The 18,046-nt window shown below is 52.3% G+C and overlaps 1 protein-coding gene across 1 annotated transcript in view; it reads right to left on the reverse strand.

Annotated features, from left to right (window-relative positions):
• Nucleotides 1-18,046, reverse strand: part of KCP (kielin cysteine rich BMP regulator) — a gene marked incomplete at its 5' end in the record, with an annotated part of 60,329 nt that overhangs the window by 9,004 nt on the left and 33,279 nt on the right. The window contains 15 exons of the mRNA XM_081331910.1: nt 757-856; nt 1,967-2,049; nt 2,850-2,970; nt 4,513-4,595; nt 5,965-6,138; nt 6,821-6,914; nt 8,566-8,733; nt 9,674-9,756; nt 9,916-10,186; nt 10,841-11,020; nt 12,086-12,168; nt 12,464-12,554; nt 14,798-14,883; nt 16,122-16,298; nt 17,239-17,409. Of these exons, the coding sequence (XP_081188036.1) occupies nt 757-856; nt 1,967-2,049; nt 2,850-2,970; nt 4,513-4,595; nt 5,965-6,138; nt 6,821-6,914; nt 8,566-8,733; nt 9,674-9,756; nt 9,916-10,186; nt 10,841-11,020; nt 12,086-12,168; nt 12,464-12,554; nt 14,798-14,883; nt 16,122-16,298; nt 17,239-17,409 (1,965 nt within the window). The remainder of the gene's footprint in view (nt 1-756; nt 857-1,966; nt 2,050-2,849; nt 2,971-4,512; nt 4,596-5,964; nt 6,139-6,820; nt 6,915-8,565; nt 8,734-9,673; nt 9,757-9,915; nt 10,187-10,840; nt 11,021-12,085; nt 12,169-12,463; nt 12,555-14,797; nt 14,884-16,121; nt 16,299-17,238; nt 17,410-18,046) is intronic.

An 18,046-nucleotide genomic window follows, 5' to 3' on the forward strand; every position in this document is an offset into this window, starting at 1 on the left:
TTTCCTTTCACTCTCTTTTCTCTTTCTTTCCCTCCCTTCCTCCTCTTTCTTTCCCTTTTTTCTTTTCTTTCTCTTTCCCTCCCTTTCTTTTATTCACTCTTTTCTCTTTCCTTCCTTCCTTCCTTCCTTCCTTCCTTCCTTCCTTCCTTCCTTTCTCTTTCTTTCTTTCTTTTTATTTCTTTCTTTCTCTTTCTCCTTTCATTTTTTCTTTCATTCATTCTCCGCCTCCCTCCCTCTTTTTTTCCTTTCACTCTCTTTTCTTTCTTTCCCTCCCTTCCTCCTCTTTCTTTCCCTTTTTTCTTTTCTTTCTCTTTCCTCCCTTTCTTTCATTTACTCTTTTCTTTCTTTCCTTCCTTCCTTCCCTCCCTCCCTCCCTTTTTCTTTTTCTTTCTCACTCTTTTCTCTCTCCTCTTTCCTTTTTTTCTTATCTCTTCTCACTCTTTCTCTTCTTCCTTCCTTCTTCCTTCCTTCTTCTTTCTTTTCATTCTTTCCTTTCCCCACCTTTATTACACTTAGAACTAACTCACAGCAGGGGACACTACCAACCTCGCTCCCTCTTCCTATTTTCCTTACAACAACAGCCCTGCGGGGTCGGTTGCACTGAAAGAGAGGGATTGGGCCAAAGTCACCCAGCTGGCTTTTCTGCCTAAGGCGGGACTAGAACTCACGACCCCCCGCTTTCTAGCCTGGCACCTTAACCACTAGGCGATACCTCCAGAGGGCAGGGAGGGGGCATAAAGGGCAAAGACGGGTCACCATCACAGACGGGGCAGCAGGAGCCCGGGGGGGTGAAGCGTTCGGCGGTGGGACAGCTGAGCAACGGGCATCTTCGGCGCACACAGACCCAGGTCAGATCCTGCACGGAAAAAGGGGTGGAAGCGAAAATATTGGCTGGAGTCCTTCCCTGTGAGGCTGAGGCCCAGGGGAGCTCAACCGGGCCTCGTGGACGAAGTATTGAAGTCACGTCTCTGCTGTGCTCAGGTTTACACTCCAAAGGAGCCATTTGTAACCCCCAGTTGCAACTGTGCTTTGCTTAACCACATGAAATGCCACTGCAGAGTGCAAGGTGGAAGTGCAAAATTAGGGGCAGCGCAATGGTGAATAGAATGTGAAGGGTGCGTGTATATAATGTACGTTCTTATTTGTGGTTTTTGTGTAGTGTGCACTGTGGACAGCACTTTATTTTGTTGTGAGTTACACAATGACAGTACAGCTATTCTATTCTATTCTATTCTATTCTATTCTATTCTATTCTATTCTATTCTATTCTATTCTATTCTATTCTATTCCCTATTTTCTATTCTATCCTATCCTATCCTATCCTATCCTATCCTATCCTATCCTATCCTATCCTATCCTATCCTATTCTATTCTATTCCATATTTTCTATTCTATTCTATTCTATTCTATTCTATTCTATTCTATTCTATTCTATTCTATTCTATTCTATTCTATTCTATTCTATTCTATTCTATTCTATTCTATTCTATTCTATTCTATTCTATTCTATTCTATTCTATTCTATTCTATTCTATTCCATATTTTCTATTCTATTCCATTCCATTCCATCTTTTTCTGTTCTGTTCTGCTGAAATAAACCTCGGGATCCTAAAGTAAGAATTATTGCTTTGTGTTGCTGTCTCTTGTTTTCTTTCGTTGGGCTTTTCCGTGACACAAGGCAGCATCAAAGGCAAGAGTGGGGACTTCTGAACACCCCTGGATCTTCTTTGGGTGCCCAGAGGAAGATGACCACCACCTGCGGTCACGAAGACTGGAAGAGGAGCAAGGCTGGGGGGGGGGGCGGTGCCCAGGATGGGGGAGCCTGTATTTTCTTAGCTGGAAGGAGCAGGGTGGGGAATGGCTCCTCGGCTCTGGGGCTCTGAGCCTCTGCTTCTCTCCCCCCCTTCCCGCCCCCTGAAGAAACCCCCATCCTTTGCTCCGGGGTCAGTCCGGGCTGGAGCCTCACCTGGCACGTACAGGTGAAGCAGGGGTCCTCTGCGGCTTGGACCTGGTTGCCCAGCAGGTCGGAGGTGCAGTTGCTGAGGGCTTCTTTGGAAGGAGAGGCAGCAGGAAAGGGAAAAAGAGGAAAGGGGAAGGGGAAGGGAGGAAAAAGGGAAGGAGGGAGAGGAAGAAAGAAAAAGAAAAAGAGCAAAAGAAGGAGATGAAGGAAGGAAGGAAGGAAAAATAAAAATAAAGAGAGGAGAAGGGAGGGGAGGGGGAGGGGAGGGGAGAAGGGAAGGGAAGAAGGGAAAAAGGAGAAGGGAGAGGAAAGGAAAGGAAGGGGAGGGAAAAGGAGGGAGGGAGGAAGGAGGGGTGGGGAAAGAGAAGGGAAGGAAGGATAGAAAAAAGGAGGAAAGGAGAAGGGGAGGGGAAGGAAGGAAGGAAGGAGAAAGGGGAGAAGGAGAAGGGAGAAAAGAAGGAACGGGAAGAGGATAGGAGGGAAGGGAGGGAGGAAGAGAAGCTTTTGGGAAGCCTTTCTTTTTCAAAACGACCCACCCCCACCCCCCCCACCGTGACCCTTTCAGTCCAGGGGCTGCCCTGGTCACCCTGCAATTGCCTCGGGGGTGGGGGGCGGGGGGGAGGCCTAAAAGGGACCTACGTGGCCCTGCCAGCTTCGCCTCCCGCAGACAACCCCCCCCTCTGCCCCGCTGCCTTTCGGAGGATGTGCCGGACTACACTCCCCATCATGCACAACCAGGCCGGGCCAGGCTGCTGAGAACTGGAGTCCAAGACCCCTAGGCGGGGGCTGCTTTCCAGATTTTGGCGCGTTTCGCCCACCCCCTTTGATGGAGGGGTGGTCTCCCATGAGCCCCCAGCCCCGCCCCTGGGGTGGGGTGGGGGAGACTCACCTGCACAGGTGGGGCAGCAGGCGCCAGGCGCCGGCGCCTGAATCTGGTCCTGGGCGCAATCCAGAAGGCTGGCACATTGTCTGCGGTGGCACTGCAGGCGCGGATGGCCGTCCGACATAAGCTGGGAAGGGGAGCAGAGGCCGCGTGGGAGTTGGTGGGGGCGTGTGGGTGTGGGCGTGAGGGCGTGGGTGTGTGGGCATGGGTGTGCTTGTGTGGGCATAGGCGTGACATGTGTGAGTGAGGGTGGGTGTGGGTGTAGGTGTGAATATGTAGGTGTAGACGTGCTATGTGTGTGTGTGTGTGTGTGGGCATTTGTGCGCATGTGGGCCTGGGTGTGGGTGTGTGGTCACGACTGTGTGTGTGTGTGTGTGTGTGTGCAAGTCGTGGGCGTGCATGGGTCGGGGTGTGTGTGTGTGAGTAGGCAACCTTGGCTCTTTTATGACTGGTGGACTTCAACTCCCAGAATTCCTGAGCCAGCCTGGGGGAACTATGGCCCCCTTCATGACTCGTGGACTTCAACTCCCAGAATTCCTCAGCCAGCATGGGGGAACTATGGCCCCCTCATGACTCATGGACTTCAACTCCCAGAATTCCTCAGCCAGCATGGGGGAACTATGGCCCCTTCATGACTTGTGGACTTCAACTCCCAGAATTCTTGAGCCAGCATGGGGGAACTATGGGCCCTTCATGACTCATGGACTTCAACTCCCAGAATTCCTCAGCCAGCATGAGGGAACTATGGCCCATTCATGACTCATGGACTTCAACTCCCAGAATTCATCAGCCAGCCATGCTGAGGGGAAAGGGAGAGGTTTCCAAGCTGAGCCATGCTGGCTGAGGAATTCTGGGAGTTGAAGTCCACAAGTTATGAAGGGGCCATAGTTCCCCCACGCTGGCTGAGGAATTCTGGGAGCTGAAGTCCACGAGTCATAAAAGAGCCGAGGTTGCCTTAGGACATCAACTAAGCCCCAAATTTCTGTTGCTAAGTGAGTTTTGCCCCATTTTACGACCTTTCGGGCTGCAGTCGTTAAGCAAACTGCTGCAGTTGCTAAGTTAGTCACAGGGTCGTTAAGGGAATCTGGCTTCCCCCGTGTCAGAAGGTCGCAAAAGGGGATCCTGTGATCCCTCCAGGACACTGAAAACCGTCATAAATGGGAGTCAGTTGCCAAGCATCTGAATTTTGATCACATGAGCCCAGGGGAATGCTGCAACGGTCGTAAGTGTGAAAAACAATCCTAAGTCATTTTTTTCAATGCTACGGTAACTCAGCATGGCTGCCAAACTGCAAAATTCACTTAACAAATATCTCACTTAGGAACAGAGATTGTGGTCGTTAAGTTGAGGACGACCTGCCCTGGTCTGATCCAGCCAGGCTGTTTTTATTCCGTTGCCAGGGGGATGTGCGGCAGCTGGGCCCCCAGCATTGGTGGACTGGCAAGGGATGCCCCTCCACCCCACCCCTGGAAAAAAGCTGAGCATGGCCTGTTTGTCCAACTCCTGGGGACTTAGAGGCCATCTAGTCTTCCTTTGCTTGTTGGAAATGGCCTTTTGGTAAGGTGTGTGTGTGTGCGCGCCAGTACAGGATGGACAGCTATGGAGGATGGGAATCTGCCAGGATGAGAGGAGCCCCTCCCTCAATTCCTGAAGGAGGGGGGGGTCCTACCTGACAGGTGCAGACTTCACAGGGGTCTCCCCCAGGCTGGAAGCTCTCCCCTGGCCCGTATTTACGGCCCCCGTAGCTGCAATCTGGGAAAAGGAAGAAGAAGAATTATAAGAAGGAAGAAGGAACAACAGAGGAAGAGACTCAACCCAGATAACAGTTAGATAAGAGAAACTTTGTCATGATTTAGAAGCTAACCAGCTTGTATAATGTGAGATGTAGGATGTACTGATGACTCAGCAGGGTCTGTGTCCCTTTAAGAGCCTTGTGTAAAAGGAAGGCCCTGCTGCTGTGTTTCCTCTCTCTTCCGTTTCCTGCTGTAACTGTGGTTTGTTGGATCCTGCTGTCTATTGTTCCTGGTGTATGATATTGTAGATCAGGGGTCTTCAAACTTGGCCCTTTTATGACTTGCGGACTTCAACACCCTCAGCGTGCCTGGCTGAGGAATTCTGGGAGTTGAAGTCCACAAGTCATAAAAGGGCCAGGTTTGAAGACCCCTGTTGTAGATAGTGTTAATATAAACCACCATTTAATATAGACCACTGTTTACTGTGTTTACTCCTGGGTTATCTCAGCACAATAAGACTGCATGCTCTGACAAACTTGAGTCCGGGGTAGAATTGTAATCAGAGAAAACATCTTAAGCGAATCACTGCAGTTATTAAGTGAATATGCCATCATTAAGCAAATCTTGATTTTATTTATCACCAGTTGGGTGGGAAGGTCACAAAAGGGGATCCCGGGATCCCAGGACACTGAATAACACAATAACAGAATATCAGAGTGGGAAGGGACCTTGGAGGTCGTCTAGTCCAACCCCTTGCTCAGGCAGGAAACCCCACAGCACTCCAAACCAATGGCTGTCCAGTCTCTACTTAAAAATCTCCAGGGTTGGAGCACCCAGAACTTCTGGTGGCAGACTGTTCCACTGACTAATTGTTCTTTGTCAGGAAATAAATACACGCCAGTTGCCAAGTGCCTGAATTTTGGCTCTGGAGATGCTGCAACAGTCGTGACTTTGAAAAATGGTCGTAAGTCACTTTTTTCAGTTACGCTTTTGTAACTTTGAACGGTCGCTAAACGAAGGATTGTAAGTCAATGACTAGCTGTAATAGAAGGCATGGCTTTGGGTTCCTAGTTTGGCCTACCTTGAAGGGCTGACAGAAACAGGGTTCAGGGTTCCAGTTTCGGTGCCCGGTGCCCCAGGGCCAAAAGATAACAGAATAACAGAGTATCAAGAGTGGGAAGGGAGCTTGGAGGTCTTCTAGTCCAACCCCCTGCTCAAGCTGGAGCAGGGGGTTGGACTAGAAGACCTCCAAGGTCCCTTCCCACTCTGATAGTCTGTTATAGCACTTCAGAGAGATCAGGGAGTCCATCACTAAAGCTTTAGGAGAAAGACCCCACCCTAGCCCACCCACCCCTCCCCCCAGAGATCCCACTGGGCCCCCTCCTCACCTGCACACACCGGGCAGCACTCCCCGGGCATTTCCACCTGGGCGGGGCAGGTGTTCACGCAGATGATCCGGGTGCAAGTGACGACGCCGTCCGCACAGAGGCAGGCCTGGCAGGGGTCCGAGGGAGAAAACCAGCTGCTTCCATCGGGGCGGTCCTGGCCCTCCTGCATGCAACCTGCAGAGGTTGGGGGGGCAGAGATGGGTCAGGCCTGCTGGGGCGGAAGAGCCCCTCCTGTTCTGGGCAACACTGGGGCCATCTCTTTCTTTCTTTCTTTCTTTCTTTCTTTCTTTCTTTCTTTCTTTCTTTCTTTCTTTCTTTCTTTCTTTCTTTCTTTCTTTCTTTCTTTTTCTCTCTCTCTCTTTCTCTTTCTTTCTTTCTTTCTTTCCTTCCTTCCTTCCTTCCTTCCTCTTTTTTTCCTTTTCAATTTCTCTCAATTTCTTTTTTCTACTTTATCTTCTTTCTTTCTTTCTTTCTTTCTTTCTTTCTTTCTTTCTTTTTCTTTCTTTCTCCCTTTTTCAATTTCTCTTTTTTTCCTTCCTTCCTTCCTTCCTTCCTTCCTTCCTTCCTTCCTTCCTTCCTTCCTTCCTTCCTTCCGTCTCTCTCTCTCTCTCTCTCTCTCTCTCTCTCTCTCTCTCTCTCTCTCTCTCTCTCTCTCTCTCTCTTTCCTGCCCATCTTACCTCATGTTAACCAGCTTTCTGCTCAGTACAGCAGTGGTTAGGCTGGTGGTCTTTTTGTCTCAAACAATAATGAGGACTAGAAACAAAGTCTTGGGGAGATGCTAAATGGCCAGGCATGAGAAAAGAAGCAGGCGATGGCCCCTTCTAAGGCCATGTTCCAGGGACGACAGGGTGTCACCTTTGCAACGTGGACAGCAAATTCCAGGCTCCGTCACTGGGTGGGCACACGTGGCAGGAGGGCAGGCGATGACCTCACAGTGGACATTGCCGTCCTTCAAGAGGGAGAGATGGTCAGTACCCCCCTCTGCCCCACTGATCCTGGGGTCTGTTCCATCCCCTCTTTCAGATGACCTTGTTTGTCAGAAGGTCACAGAAGCCGATCATGTGATCCCCGGACACTGTGGCCGTCATAAATATTATTTATTTTATTATTTTTATTTATTCAATTTGTATACCGCCCTTCTCCCGAAGGACTCAGGGCGGTTAACAGGGCATATATAAATAACAATACAAAAATTAAAAAGAAATTAAACAATGCCCAATTAAAATACAATAACAATAAAAACAGTAAAAAACCCATTAAAAAAACCCCTAATGTTCCCCATCAGGCCAGACCAGCTAGTTCAAATAAGTGGGTCTTCAGCCCGCGCCGGAAGGAGCGAAGGTCCGATGCCATCCGGAGCTCAACCGGCAGTTGGTTCCATAGCGCCGGAGCGCCCACAGAGAAGGCCCTCCCCCTGGGGGCCGCCAGTCGACATTCCCTGACTGGCGGCACCCTGAGGAGGCCCTCTCTGTGGGCACGTACTGGGCGGAGGGGAGTTTACGCCGGCAGCAGGTGGTCCCCGAGGTACCCCGGACCATGCCATGTAAGGACTTGAAGATCATAACCAAGACCTTGAACCTCACAATATGAGTCAGTTCCCTGTCGCAAGTGAGAAAAACGGACATAAGTCTCTTTTCCCCCCTGCCGTTGCAACTTTGATCGGTCACTAAATGAACTGCTGTAAGTTGAGGACTACCTGCAGTCTCCATTCCTTTGGAGAGGCTGAACGGTCAATAAATGAACTGTTGTAAGGCGAGGATTACCTGTACTCAGATCTCGCTTGACTTTTGCTGCAACCGTTTAACTTGAGTGAAAAAGCCAGGCGGGCCCTTCAACCCGAGGTGGAGCAGTGGGCTAATGCCTCCTTAAGTAACCCCAGCTGCCTGCAATTCGTACAGGTTCGAGTCCCACCAGGCTCAAGGTTGACTCAGCCTTCCATCCTTCCGAGGTAGGTAAAATGAGGACCCAGATTGTTGGGGGCAATAAGCTGACTTTGTAATAATGCCGCTTGGGGTGTGTGTGTGAAAGCCCTAATAAGCAGGCATATACATAGAATGAAGGCTATTGCTAAGCACATTGATTTGTGCTTAAATTGTAAGCCGCCCTGAGTCTTCGGAGAAGGGCAGGATATAAATTTATTTATTTTTATTATTATTTTAATTCCATTTATATCCCGCCCTTCTCCGAAGACTCAGGGCAGCTTACAAGCTTAGCAGTAGCCTTCATTCTATGTATATGCCTGCTTATTAGGGCTTTCACACCCCTCCCAAGCGGCATTATTACAAAGTCAGCTTAATTGCCCCCAACAGTCTGGGTCCTCATTTTACCTACCTCGGAAGGATGGAAGGCTGAGTCAACCTTGAGCCTGGTGGGACTCGAACCTGCACTAATTGCAGGCAGCTGGGGTTACTTAAGGAGGCATTAGCCCATTGCTCCACCAAGGCTCTAAATGGGATTAAAAAAAACAACGAGGTGGAGTCGATGATCTCTCTTCCCTAGAGACCCAAGTTGAGGCAGGTCTGACAGTCCTCCGAATGGCTAGCGGATGTTCACCCCGGGCAGCCCATCCTTCCCCTGCAGGGACGCAGGTGGGCACTCACCTGGCAGAGGCACTGCAGGCATGACTCCGGCTGGAAAGCCTGCCCGTGGGCATAGCGCTCCCCTTCGAAGAGGCAGTCATGGCACAGGGGGCAGCAGGGGCCCGGAGCCGGGTGCGAGCAGAGCGTAGCTTCACAGGGCACCGGGTGGCAAGAGGCTTCGCCCCCAGGCTGGGAGAGAGAGAGAGAGAGAGAGAGAGAAGGATAAGGGGCCTCTTGCCATCACAAGGGTGCGTAGGAAGAATCCCAAGACGAGGGATCTGCCCCAGGTGGTCATAAAAGTCAAAATGGCAGCCAGGATGGTTCCAAATCACTCTCTTAATGTTTTTGACACCACCTAAAGGATAGCCCTGGTCCCAAGACTTGACCAAGGTAAGATTGCACCCCTCCCAGTCCAGCACACAGCCCCCCACCCACACTGCGCAGGGGGAGCACACAAAGATGGATAAGAGGGCGCTACACCCCCACCCACCCAGGGTCTTCATTCAAGTCTGCTTTCCAGGGTTGACCCCAACTGCTCTTTTAACCGAGGGCCGAGGGGTTGGCAGCAGGTCATCCCCTCCCCTCTAGACTATCGGATGCCCACCCGCTTTTTAGCTTCAGTCACAATGCGGGGGGGGGGTGTCAGTCAAAAACTATTGACCCCTTACAGATCGAGCTGTTTTTCTCAAGCAGGGACGCTTTAAGATGGGTGGACTTCAACTCCCAGAATTCCCTAGCCGGCATGCTTTAAGATAGGTGGGACTTCAATTCCCAGAATTCCATGGCTGGCTGGGGAATTCTGGGAGTCGAAGTCCACCCTCTTAAACTGCCCCTGCTTGAAAGATATTGCTTTAAATCAGGGCTCTCCAAGCTTGGCAACTTTCAAGACTTGTGGACTTCGATTCCCAGAATTCAGGCATCCATACTGGCTGGGGAATTCTGGGAGTTGAAGTCCACCCCTCTTAAAGTGGCCCTGTTTGAGAAATGCTGGAATAGAACTGCGATGGTGACGATGATCTTGACTTTTTCGGGTCCTCCGCACAGTGGCACGGACGTGGTCACCCTCTTGACTTTTTTGACCTCCCTTGGGTGAGGTGGGGTCCACAGGACGACGACGTGAGGGTCTTACCCCACAGGTGCACTCCTGGCAAGGGTCCAAAGCCGAGAGCCACTGGGTGCCTTCAAGATACTCCTGGCCTCCGTGCTGGCACACTAGGGGCAAGAGCAAAGTTGGGGTGAAGCTCCCAGATTATGGGGTACCCAATCACTTTGCCACCCAGCCTGCGTTATAGCCAATTGCTAACCGGCACGCAAGCACTAAAATCTGTTTGATGTGCAGTTAGCATCCCTGCCACCCCCAGTTGTCCTTACCTGGGCAGCGCAGACAGCAGTCACCAGGTTTTTGGCTGGGCTGGCCACACAGGGCTGGTGGGCACGCCACAGGGGTGCAGATCACGTTGCCCCCGAGGCAGCTGCAGCTCTGGCATGGATTGGAGGGCGGCGTGAAGACTGCCCGGTTGGCGTATTCCTGACCCTCGTAAAGGCAGCCATCACACAAGGGGCAGCAGGCAGTCCGGGCAGTGGGCACGGGGTGGGCACACTGATGTGGGCAAGGCTTGGGCTGGCATGTCACCGTTCCTGCCTGGGGAGGGACAGGGCGAAGAGCTGGTGAGGGGGGGAGGGCCAAGGCGGGTGGGCTGCCTCCCCCCAAGTGAGGGATGCCTCTTGGGGCGGTAAGATCCGACCTCAGCCTGGAGCGCTACCCCCCTTGGCACCCGGAGTCGGAAAAAGAGGCAGATCAGTGTCCCACCAGGGTCAATGACTGCGGGGTGGGGGGTGGGGGTGGGGCACAGGAACCCCGGAACACCTTGGGCTACTCTCTGAGCCGGGTGGTTTTCTTGCAGACATTTCATTACCTGATTAGGGAGCCTCATCAGTGCTAGAAAGGGGGGGAGGTTGTGGGGAGGAGGAGGAGGAGGAGGAGGAGGAGGAGGAGGAGGAGGAGGAGGAGGAGGAGGAGGAGGAGGAGGAAGAAAAGGACTGTGGGGTCCCTGGTACGCTCTGAGCTGGGTGGTTTTCCTGCAGACGTTTCATGACCCAACTAGGGAACATCATCAGTGCTGGAAGCGGGGGGTGGGGTGGGGTGGGGTTGCCCTCATTTCATATTCTACTGGCTTGCCCTGCCAGTGGGTGATGCCGCCCTTTCAGGCTGGGCTCCTGCAGCTTGTGCCCCCTGCCAGGCGGGCCAGAGCGGGGTGTGCCAGGAATACCCTGGGCCGGTCTGCCGCTCACTCACCCGGCACATGCACTTGTGGCAGGCGTCCTGGGGCGAAGTGAAGACCTCCCCACTCTTGTAGAGCTGCCCCTGGTAGCGGCAGGCGCCCGGGCATTGGGGGCAGCACTGCCCAGGGGGCGTGACGGGCTCCTGGCACGGCACGGGCGGGCAAGGAGCGGGTGAGCACTTCACCGTGCCACGCTGCGGGCAGAAAAGGACAAGAGTCGGATTAACATCGACTGCCAAACGTCTCCCCGAAGAGGGGTCCGCACCCCCAAAGGCGGGGCCCTGCCCCCTTGGTCCCCAGCACAGCTTGCACAAAACCCCAAAGCTCGGAGTAAGCCCAGTTTCGTAGTTGGCACAACGTTAAACCCACAAGCCGTGCACCAATGACAGAAGCGCCAAATACGGGTGACCAAAAGAAGGACATTTTTAGAAAACTGGGCAGGGGAACGACCTTCCTGACAAAGGTCTCCTGTGACCCAGATCTAAAGTTGCGCCGGTTGCGCCTGCAGCTCCCCTGCGGTTGTGTGAATGTACTTTGGGGGGACTCGACAACCCGGCTGAATTTACAGCCCTTTGCAGCAACCTGTGATCCCCTGACCACGTTTTATGACGATCCTTGACTTACAACTTAGTTTGAAGTTACGACAGCACCGAAAAAGGCGACCTGTGACCGTTTTTCACACTTAACGACCGCGGCAGCCTCCCCAAGGTCAAGTGATCAAAAATTCAGACGCTCGGCCACTGACTCGTATTTAGGACGGTCGCAGCGTTCCGGGGGTGGTGGTGGTCACGTGACCCCCCCTTTGGGGCCTTCTGACCAGCAAAAACCATGGGAGAAGCCGGCTTCACTTAACGACCGTGTCACTCACTTAACAACTGCAGCAATTCACTTAACAACCGTGGCGAGAAAAGTGATAAAATGGGGCAAAACTCACTTAATAGATATTTTGCTGAACCTGAATTGTGGTTGTGACTGTCTGCACTTATAATTTTATGGCGAAATGGTGCCCTAGAGACAGTGGTTTCGCTTAACGACCACAGGATTCACTTAATGACTGCAACATTGGTGTTGCATTTGCCTAAGCACCGCTGCAGGGAAAAAAATGGTAAAATTGAGTCGTAAAATTGCAGTCGTAAGTTACCAAGGTCACAAAATGGATCAACCCGGGCTTCGTTACGGTCGTAACTTGAGGACTAACTGTGGTTTGCACTCCCCCCTCTGCGGTCGCAATGACTCAGCTCCCTGCCCCCACGACTGACCAGGCATTGGCACGCCTCGCAGGGCTGGTGTTGGGAAGAAACGCTCTCTCCATCTCCGTAGTCCTGACCCTGGAATCTGCAGCCTGGAAAGGGGAAAGGTGGCCACTCAGCGTCGGAGCACAGAAATCCTGTCTGGCCCTTTAAGAAGCTGGGAGGCTGGAGAATTCTGGGAGTTGAAGTCCAGCTGCTCTGAAAGGTTGATCAGGATTGTGCTTTGTTCCTTTTGTGGTTTCCTTTTTGTGTTATGGTTTTTAAAGCAATAGATAAGTAAATGAATGAATGAGTGAGTGAGTGAGTGAGTGAGTGAGTGAGTGAGTGAGTGAGTGAACAAACGGATAGCCCTGCGGATAAAGAGCAGCATCTCTTGAAATCACTCACCCTGGCACAGGGGGCAGGCACACGGGCCGGGCACCGGGTGGGCACAGCTGGCAGGCCTGCAGAGCTTCTTCATGCAATGGACTGAGCCTGTCTGCAGGGAGAGGAAGAGGAAGAGGAAGGGAGGGGAGAAGAGAAAGAGAGAGAGAGAGAGAGAGAGAGAGAGAGAGAGAGAGAGAGAGAAAGAGAAGGCTTTGTTGGCCAGAGTGTTTGATTAACCCCTGTGGTGTTTGCTTAGTGACCAAAGAATTTTCCCAAAGATGCCTTTTCGGGAGGCAACTGGACTTTCTTGTTTTTCTTTGAAGACGTTTTGCTTCTCATGCGAGAAGCTTCATCAGGTTCTGACTGGATGGTGGGGAAGGGGAGGATTTATACTCCTTGCAGAGAGCTGGTCCTTTGCATCCTTTTAGAGCAGTGCCCAAACTGCAACTCAAAACCCACTTATGTATCGTCGGGTGCCAGGTGGGCGTGGCCCATTGCAGGTGTGTGGTCCATTGGGTGGGCGTGGCCCATTGGGTGGGCGTGGCGGCAGTGGTAACGGCAGACTGGGTGGGACTAAAAAGTTCAAAAAATCAATTCCAACTTTGCAAGATCTTTTTTTTTCCCGTGAGAAGTTGAAATTGATTGATTGAACCTTTTTTTTTTTTTGCACGCGGTGGCGGAGGCCTAAAGCGAAAAGTTTTATAAAAACCAGCTGAAGGCCTAGGACTGGTGGCAACAGCGTGCGTACCCACAGAGTGGGCTCAGCGTGCCACCTGTGGCACGTGTGCCATAGGTTTGCCACCACGGTTTTAGAGGGTCCTTGAGGCCACCTCAGGGTCACCCGAGTGGTGCAAATGGATACGGAGACTTCTTGCAGCAGATAAACCTCCAGGTGGCCTCAACGACTCTCGGAAACAATGCAAACGGCCAGCTCTCTGCAAGGAGTATAAATCCTCCCATTCCCCACCATCCAGTCAGAACCTGAAGAAGCCTCTCGGATGAGAAGCGAAACATCTTCAAGGAAAAAAACCCCAGAAAGTCTAGTTGCCTCCAGAAAAAAGCACCTTTGGGACAACCCTGACCTGGATGACCGGAGAATTCTCCATAAACAGAGACCGCAGAATTTGTTTAATGACTTTATACCGTGGATGCTCTAAAAACAGCATGCAAAATTGGGTGCAGTTACATGGGGCAAGCAGGACTCTTGCGGCCATACATCCTGGCACAATTACAGTGGCAATTCGAGGACTGGTGAAAAAGGAAGCCTTCCCAGTCTGCAAAAGCCAGAGGCTTCCAGACCGTCTGGCCACGCGTGTGCACACGCCAGATTCCAGCCCTTCGCGCCAAGGCAGCTGTCGCTGTTTTTAGGGCAGCCCTGGGCAGCGTGTTGAACGATTCCTGTGGTTCCTTTGGCTGGACGATGATTGGCAGATGCCGGAAGCCGCCAGCAGGGAAATGGCTGGAGGCTTCCAAGGAAAATGTTTACCCAGCGAGTTTCTCTCCACCCCCCCACCCCTGGAAGGAGGGCCTGGTCCAAAACTCACCGTTGCGGCTGTGTGGTGGAAGGCCTGGCTTTTTTTTTCTTTTCCAAAATGTGGCAACTCTTAAGACGGGTGGACTTCAACTCCCGGGATTCCCCAGCACAGGAATTGAAGTCCCCCTGTCTTAAAAAGTTGCCACATTTGGAAAAAGACAGATTGACATGATGCGTAAATGAAGGCAGGCTTGGATCTCTTTTTCTTTCTTTCTCTCTTTCTTTCTCTCTTTCTTTCTTTTCTTTCCTTCCTTCCCTTTGCTTTTTTTCTCCCTCTCCTTCCTTCCTTCCTTGTTTTATTTTTTTCTTTCTTTTTTCTCTTCCTTTTTTCTCTTTCCTTCCTTCCCTTTGCTTTCTTTTTTCTCCCTCTCCTTCATTTTCTTTTTCTTTTTCATTTTCCTTCCTTCCATTTTTCTCTCTCCTTCCTTCCTTCCTTGTTTCATTTTTTCCTTTTTTCTCTTCCTTTTTCTTTTTCCTTTCCTTCCTTCCCTTTGCTTTTTTCTCCCTCTCCTTCCTTCATTTTTTTTCTTTTTTTCTTTCATTTTCCTTCCTTCCATTTTTTCTCTCTCCTTCCTTCCTTCCTTGTTTCATTTTTTCTTTTTCTTTCTTTTTTCATTTTTCCTTCCTTCCCTTTGCTTTCTTTTTTCTCCCTCATTCCTTCTTTCCTTCCTTCCTTGTTTCATTTTTTCTCTTTCTCTTTACTTTCTTTCTTTCTCAACATTCTCTCCTTCCTTCCTTCTTTTTTCATTCTTTCTTTCTCTCTCTTTCTTTCTCTCCCTCCCATCTTTCCCCCACCTGCTCCTGGCCACCGCCACACTCACCTGACAGGTGCACTCAGAGCACAGAGGGTCTGCTGGGTCAGGGACGCTCTGGCCATTGGCAACGGTGACCCCATGAAAGGCGCAGTCTATCTGGCGAGAGGCAGAGCGGTTAGTGGAGGCTCACCGGAGCCCTGGGATCGGGCGGGGCTGCTGCCAGGGGGCCAGGCACTTGGGGAGGGCATTGCCCCTGGCACGTCTCGGGAGGAAAAGGATATCGTAGGCCGGGGGGGGGGGAATGGATCGAGCGCTGCCCGGATAGGAGACGTCTGAGTAAAGCCTCCCTTGAGAGTCAGGGGCAAGGGGGACGTTGCCGGTTCTCTTGCTAGAATTCAGGACTCTGCGTAGCCTCTTTTCTGACTAAGAGGTTCTACTCGGAGGTGCCAACTTTGGTGAGCCACAGGTCACTTCATCAGATGCACAGAGCGGCTTTAGGGTGTGTCCGACGACACAAACGGTGCCTGACAAAACTCTGGCCATCATCGAATGAAAGTTGCCTCTGGAGAAGCGAGCTGCAGCTGATGGCAGGTGCCGATTATTATTTTTTTAATTTTATTCTATTTATCCAATTGAGAAGTCGCCCATCTCCCTCACAGGGGGGTGGGCCTGCTTATGCCTTTTAAGAAAATCGGTGACGGAATTTGCATTTCAGGGGTCATTTCCACTTTGAGTCCCTCCGTGTTTTTACGCGGCAATTTGCGGGCCGCGATTGCATCAGAGGCTTAAGTACAGATAGTCCTCAAGTTACGACAGTTCGTTTAGGGACCGTTCAAAGCTACGACGGCACTGAAAAAAAGGGACCCGTGACCGTTTTTCACCCTTGACAACTGCTACAGCCTTCCAAAGGACAGGGTGATCAAAATTCAGATGCCTGGCAACTGACTCGCATTTAGGACGGTCGCAGTGTGTTCCAGTGTGTGTGTGTGTGTGTGTGTGTGTGTGTGTATGATGTGATCCCCTTTTGCGACCTTCTGACCAGCAAAGACGACGGAAGAAGCTGGGTTCACTTAAGGACCATGTTACTCACTTAGCAATTCCAGCGATTCACTTCACAACCGTGTTGCTCACTTAAAAATGGCGGCGATTCGCTTAACGACGGTGGCAAGAAAGGTCGTAAAACGGGGCAAGGCTCACTTAACAACTCTCTGGCTTAGAGACCGGAAATGTTGGGGTCTGTTGCGGTTGTAAGCCGAGAGGGGGGGGTTGAGGGGTGTGTGTGAGGACAGCTCCACCCCCAAAGGTCAGTGAGGTCATTGTCCACCCCATTTCCTTGCGGACAACCACGCTTCCCACGTTCTCCTGCCCTCTCCCGCCCCTCGGACCTCACCGTGGCAGGTAGGACAGCACCGGCCGGGCGCCCGGAGAGGGTGGCTGCAGGGTGCCTGGAAACAGGGTTTCTTCGTGCAGGTGACCAGGCCGTCCAGGCAGGAGCAGAGCCCGCAGGGGTCTTGGGGGTCCGGGAACTCCTGCCCGTTCAGGTAGCGCTGGGAGACGTACTCGCACCCTTAGGAAAGTGAGGGAAGAGAAGGTTGCTCCAGACCTCACCTGGTGGGTCTTCCTTGGCGGTTACGGCACCGGGATCAGCAGAGGGGTGGGTGGGTGGGTCCCGCAGGATCCCCTCTGCTCCGATGAGGATGGGATCTGTCTGACGGGCCGACTCCGCCCTGTGACGTCCACCTGCTCCGTCGGCACAGGAAGGCAGGATGCGTTGTGACTCCCCTTCTTCTCTGGCTCAAGAAGTGTTTTGCACAACTCCAGGTTGTGCTCCGGTTACACCCATCCCTGGACTCGTGGGCCCTCCTGGCGGGCACCCACTCCTTCGTCACCTCCCGTCTCCTGGTGACTGGACCAAAGTCACCTAGCTGGCTTTCATGCCTAAAGCGGGACTAGAACTCCCCATCTCCTAGTGATCGGGCCAAAGTGACCCCATGGCTTCCATGCCTAAGGGAGAACTAGAATTCACCGTCTCCTGGTGAATGGCCCAAAGACATCCAACCGGCTTTCGTGACTAAGGTGAGACTAGAACTTCCCTTCTCCTAGTGATCGGGCCAAAGTCACCCCATGGCTTCCATGCCTAAGGGAGAACTAGAATTCACCGTCTCCTGGTGAATGGCCCAAAGACATCCAACCGGCTTTCGTGACTAAGGTGGGACTAGAAGTCACCTTCTCCTGGTGATTGGCCCAAAGTCACCCCATGGCTTCCATGCCTAAGGGAGAACTAGAATTCACTGTCTCCTGGTCTCCCACTTTTGGCCCGGTGCCTTAATCACTCAACCACATTCATTTGAGAGGTTCAACCAAAAGGCCCCCAGGCCGCCCCCCCCTGAGTCAGGAGGTTCGGATAACGTGGCCCTGTGTGGTTCCGGCCAGATCCCAAACAAGACCCCTTCCCTGGAGGCAGGCCCACTCCCCCGCCCCCCCAGGACCGCCCCCCTCCCGTCTACCTTCGCAGCTCTTGCAGCAACGCCCGGGCACCGGGAAGGGGCACGCGGCCGGAGGGCAAGTCTTGGCTTTGCAGGTGACACTCCCTTCCCAGCAGGAGCAGAGGCGGCAGGGGTTTCGGGGGTCCGCAAACTGCTCCCCGTTGGGCAGCTCCTTGCCCTGGTAGAGGCAGCCTGGAAGGGGGAGGGGCAGAGAAGGGCCGGTGAAGCTGAAGAATGGGTGGGCAGGACAGCCCCCCCCCCGGCACCCTGGATGTGAATGAATGCCCTCTCCTCTGGGAGAAGTAGCACAGGAGTAAGTAGTCCTTGACTTACGACGACAATTCAGCCCAAATTTATTCTGCCAATTTGGATCCCCCGACCACGGGGACGCCACGATGGTCATGAGGGTGAGGAATGGTCCTGGGTCGCTTTTTTTTCAGTGCCGGCGTAACTTTGAACGGACACTAAACGAACTAAATCGAGGCTACCCGCGACACATACCTAGTCCTCGGCTTATGACCCCAGGGGAGCCCAAAATCTCCCTTGTTCAATTTTGCCCCCTTTCGCGACCTTTCTTGACACCGTTCTTAAGTGAATCACTGCAGCGGTTAGTGACACGATGTTTGGGGTGAAATTGGTTTTGCCCCATTGACTTTGTCCATCAGGAGGTCGCCAAAGGGGACGCTGGGACCGTCATAAACAGGAGTCGGTTGCCAAGCGTCCGAAATTCACTCCCGTGACCGTGGGGACGCTGCAATGGTCATAAGAGTGAAAAACGGTCGTAAGTCACCTTTTTCAGTGCCGTTGTGGAATGGTCAGTAAATGGATG

Source organism: Vipera berus (assembly GCF_964194415.1).
Source record: "Vipera berus genome assembly, chromosome: 6".
In the NCBI taxonomy this organism is placed as follows: Eukaryota; Metazoa; Chordata; class Lepidosauria; order Squamata; family Viperidae; genus Vipera; species Vipera berus.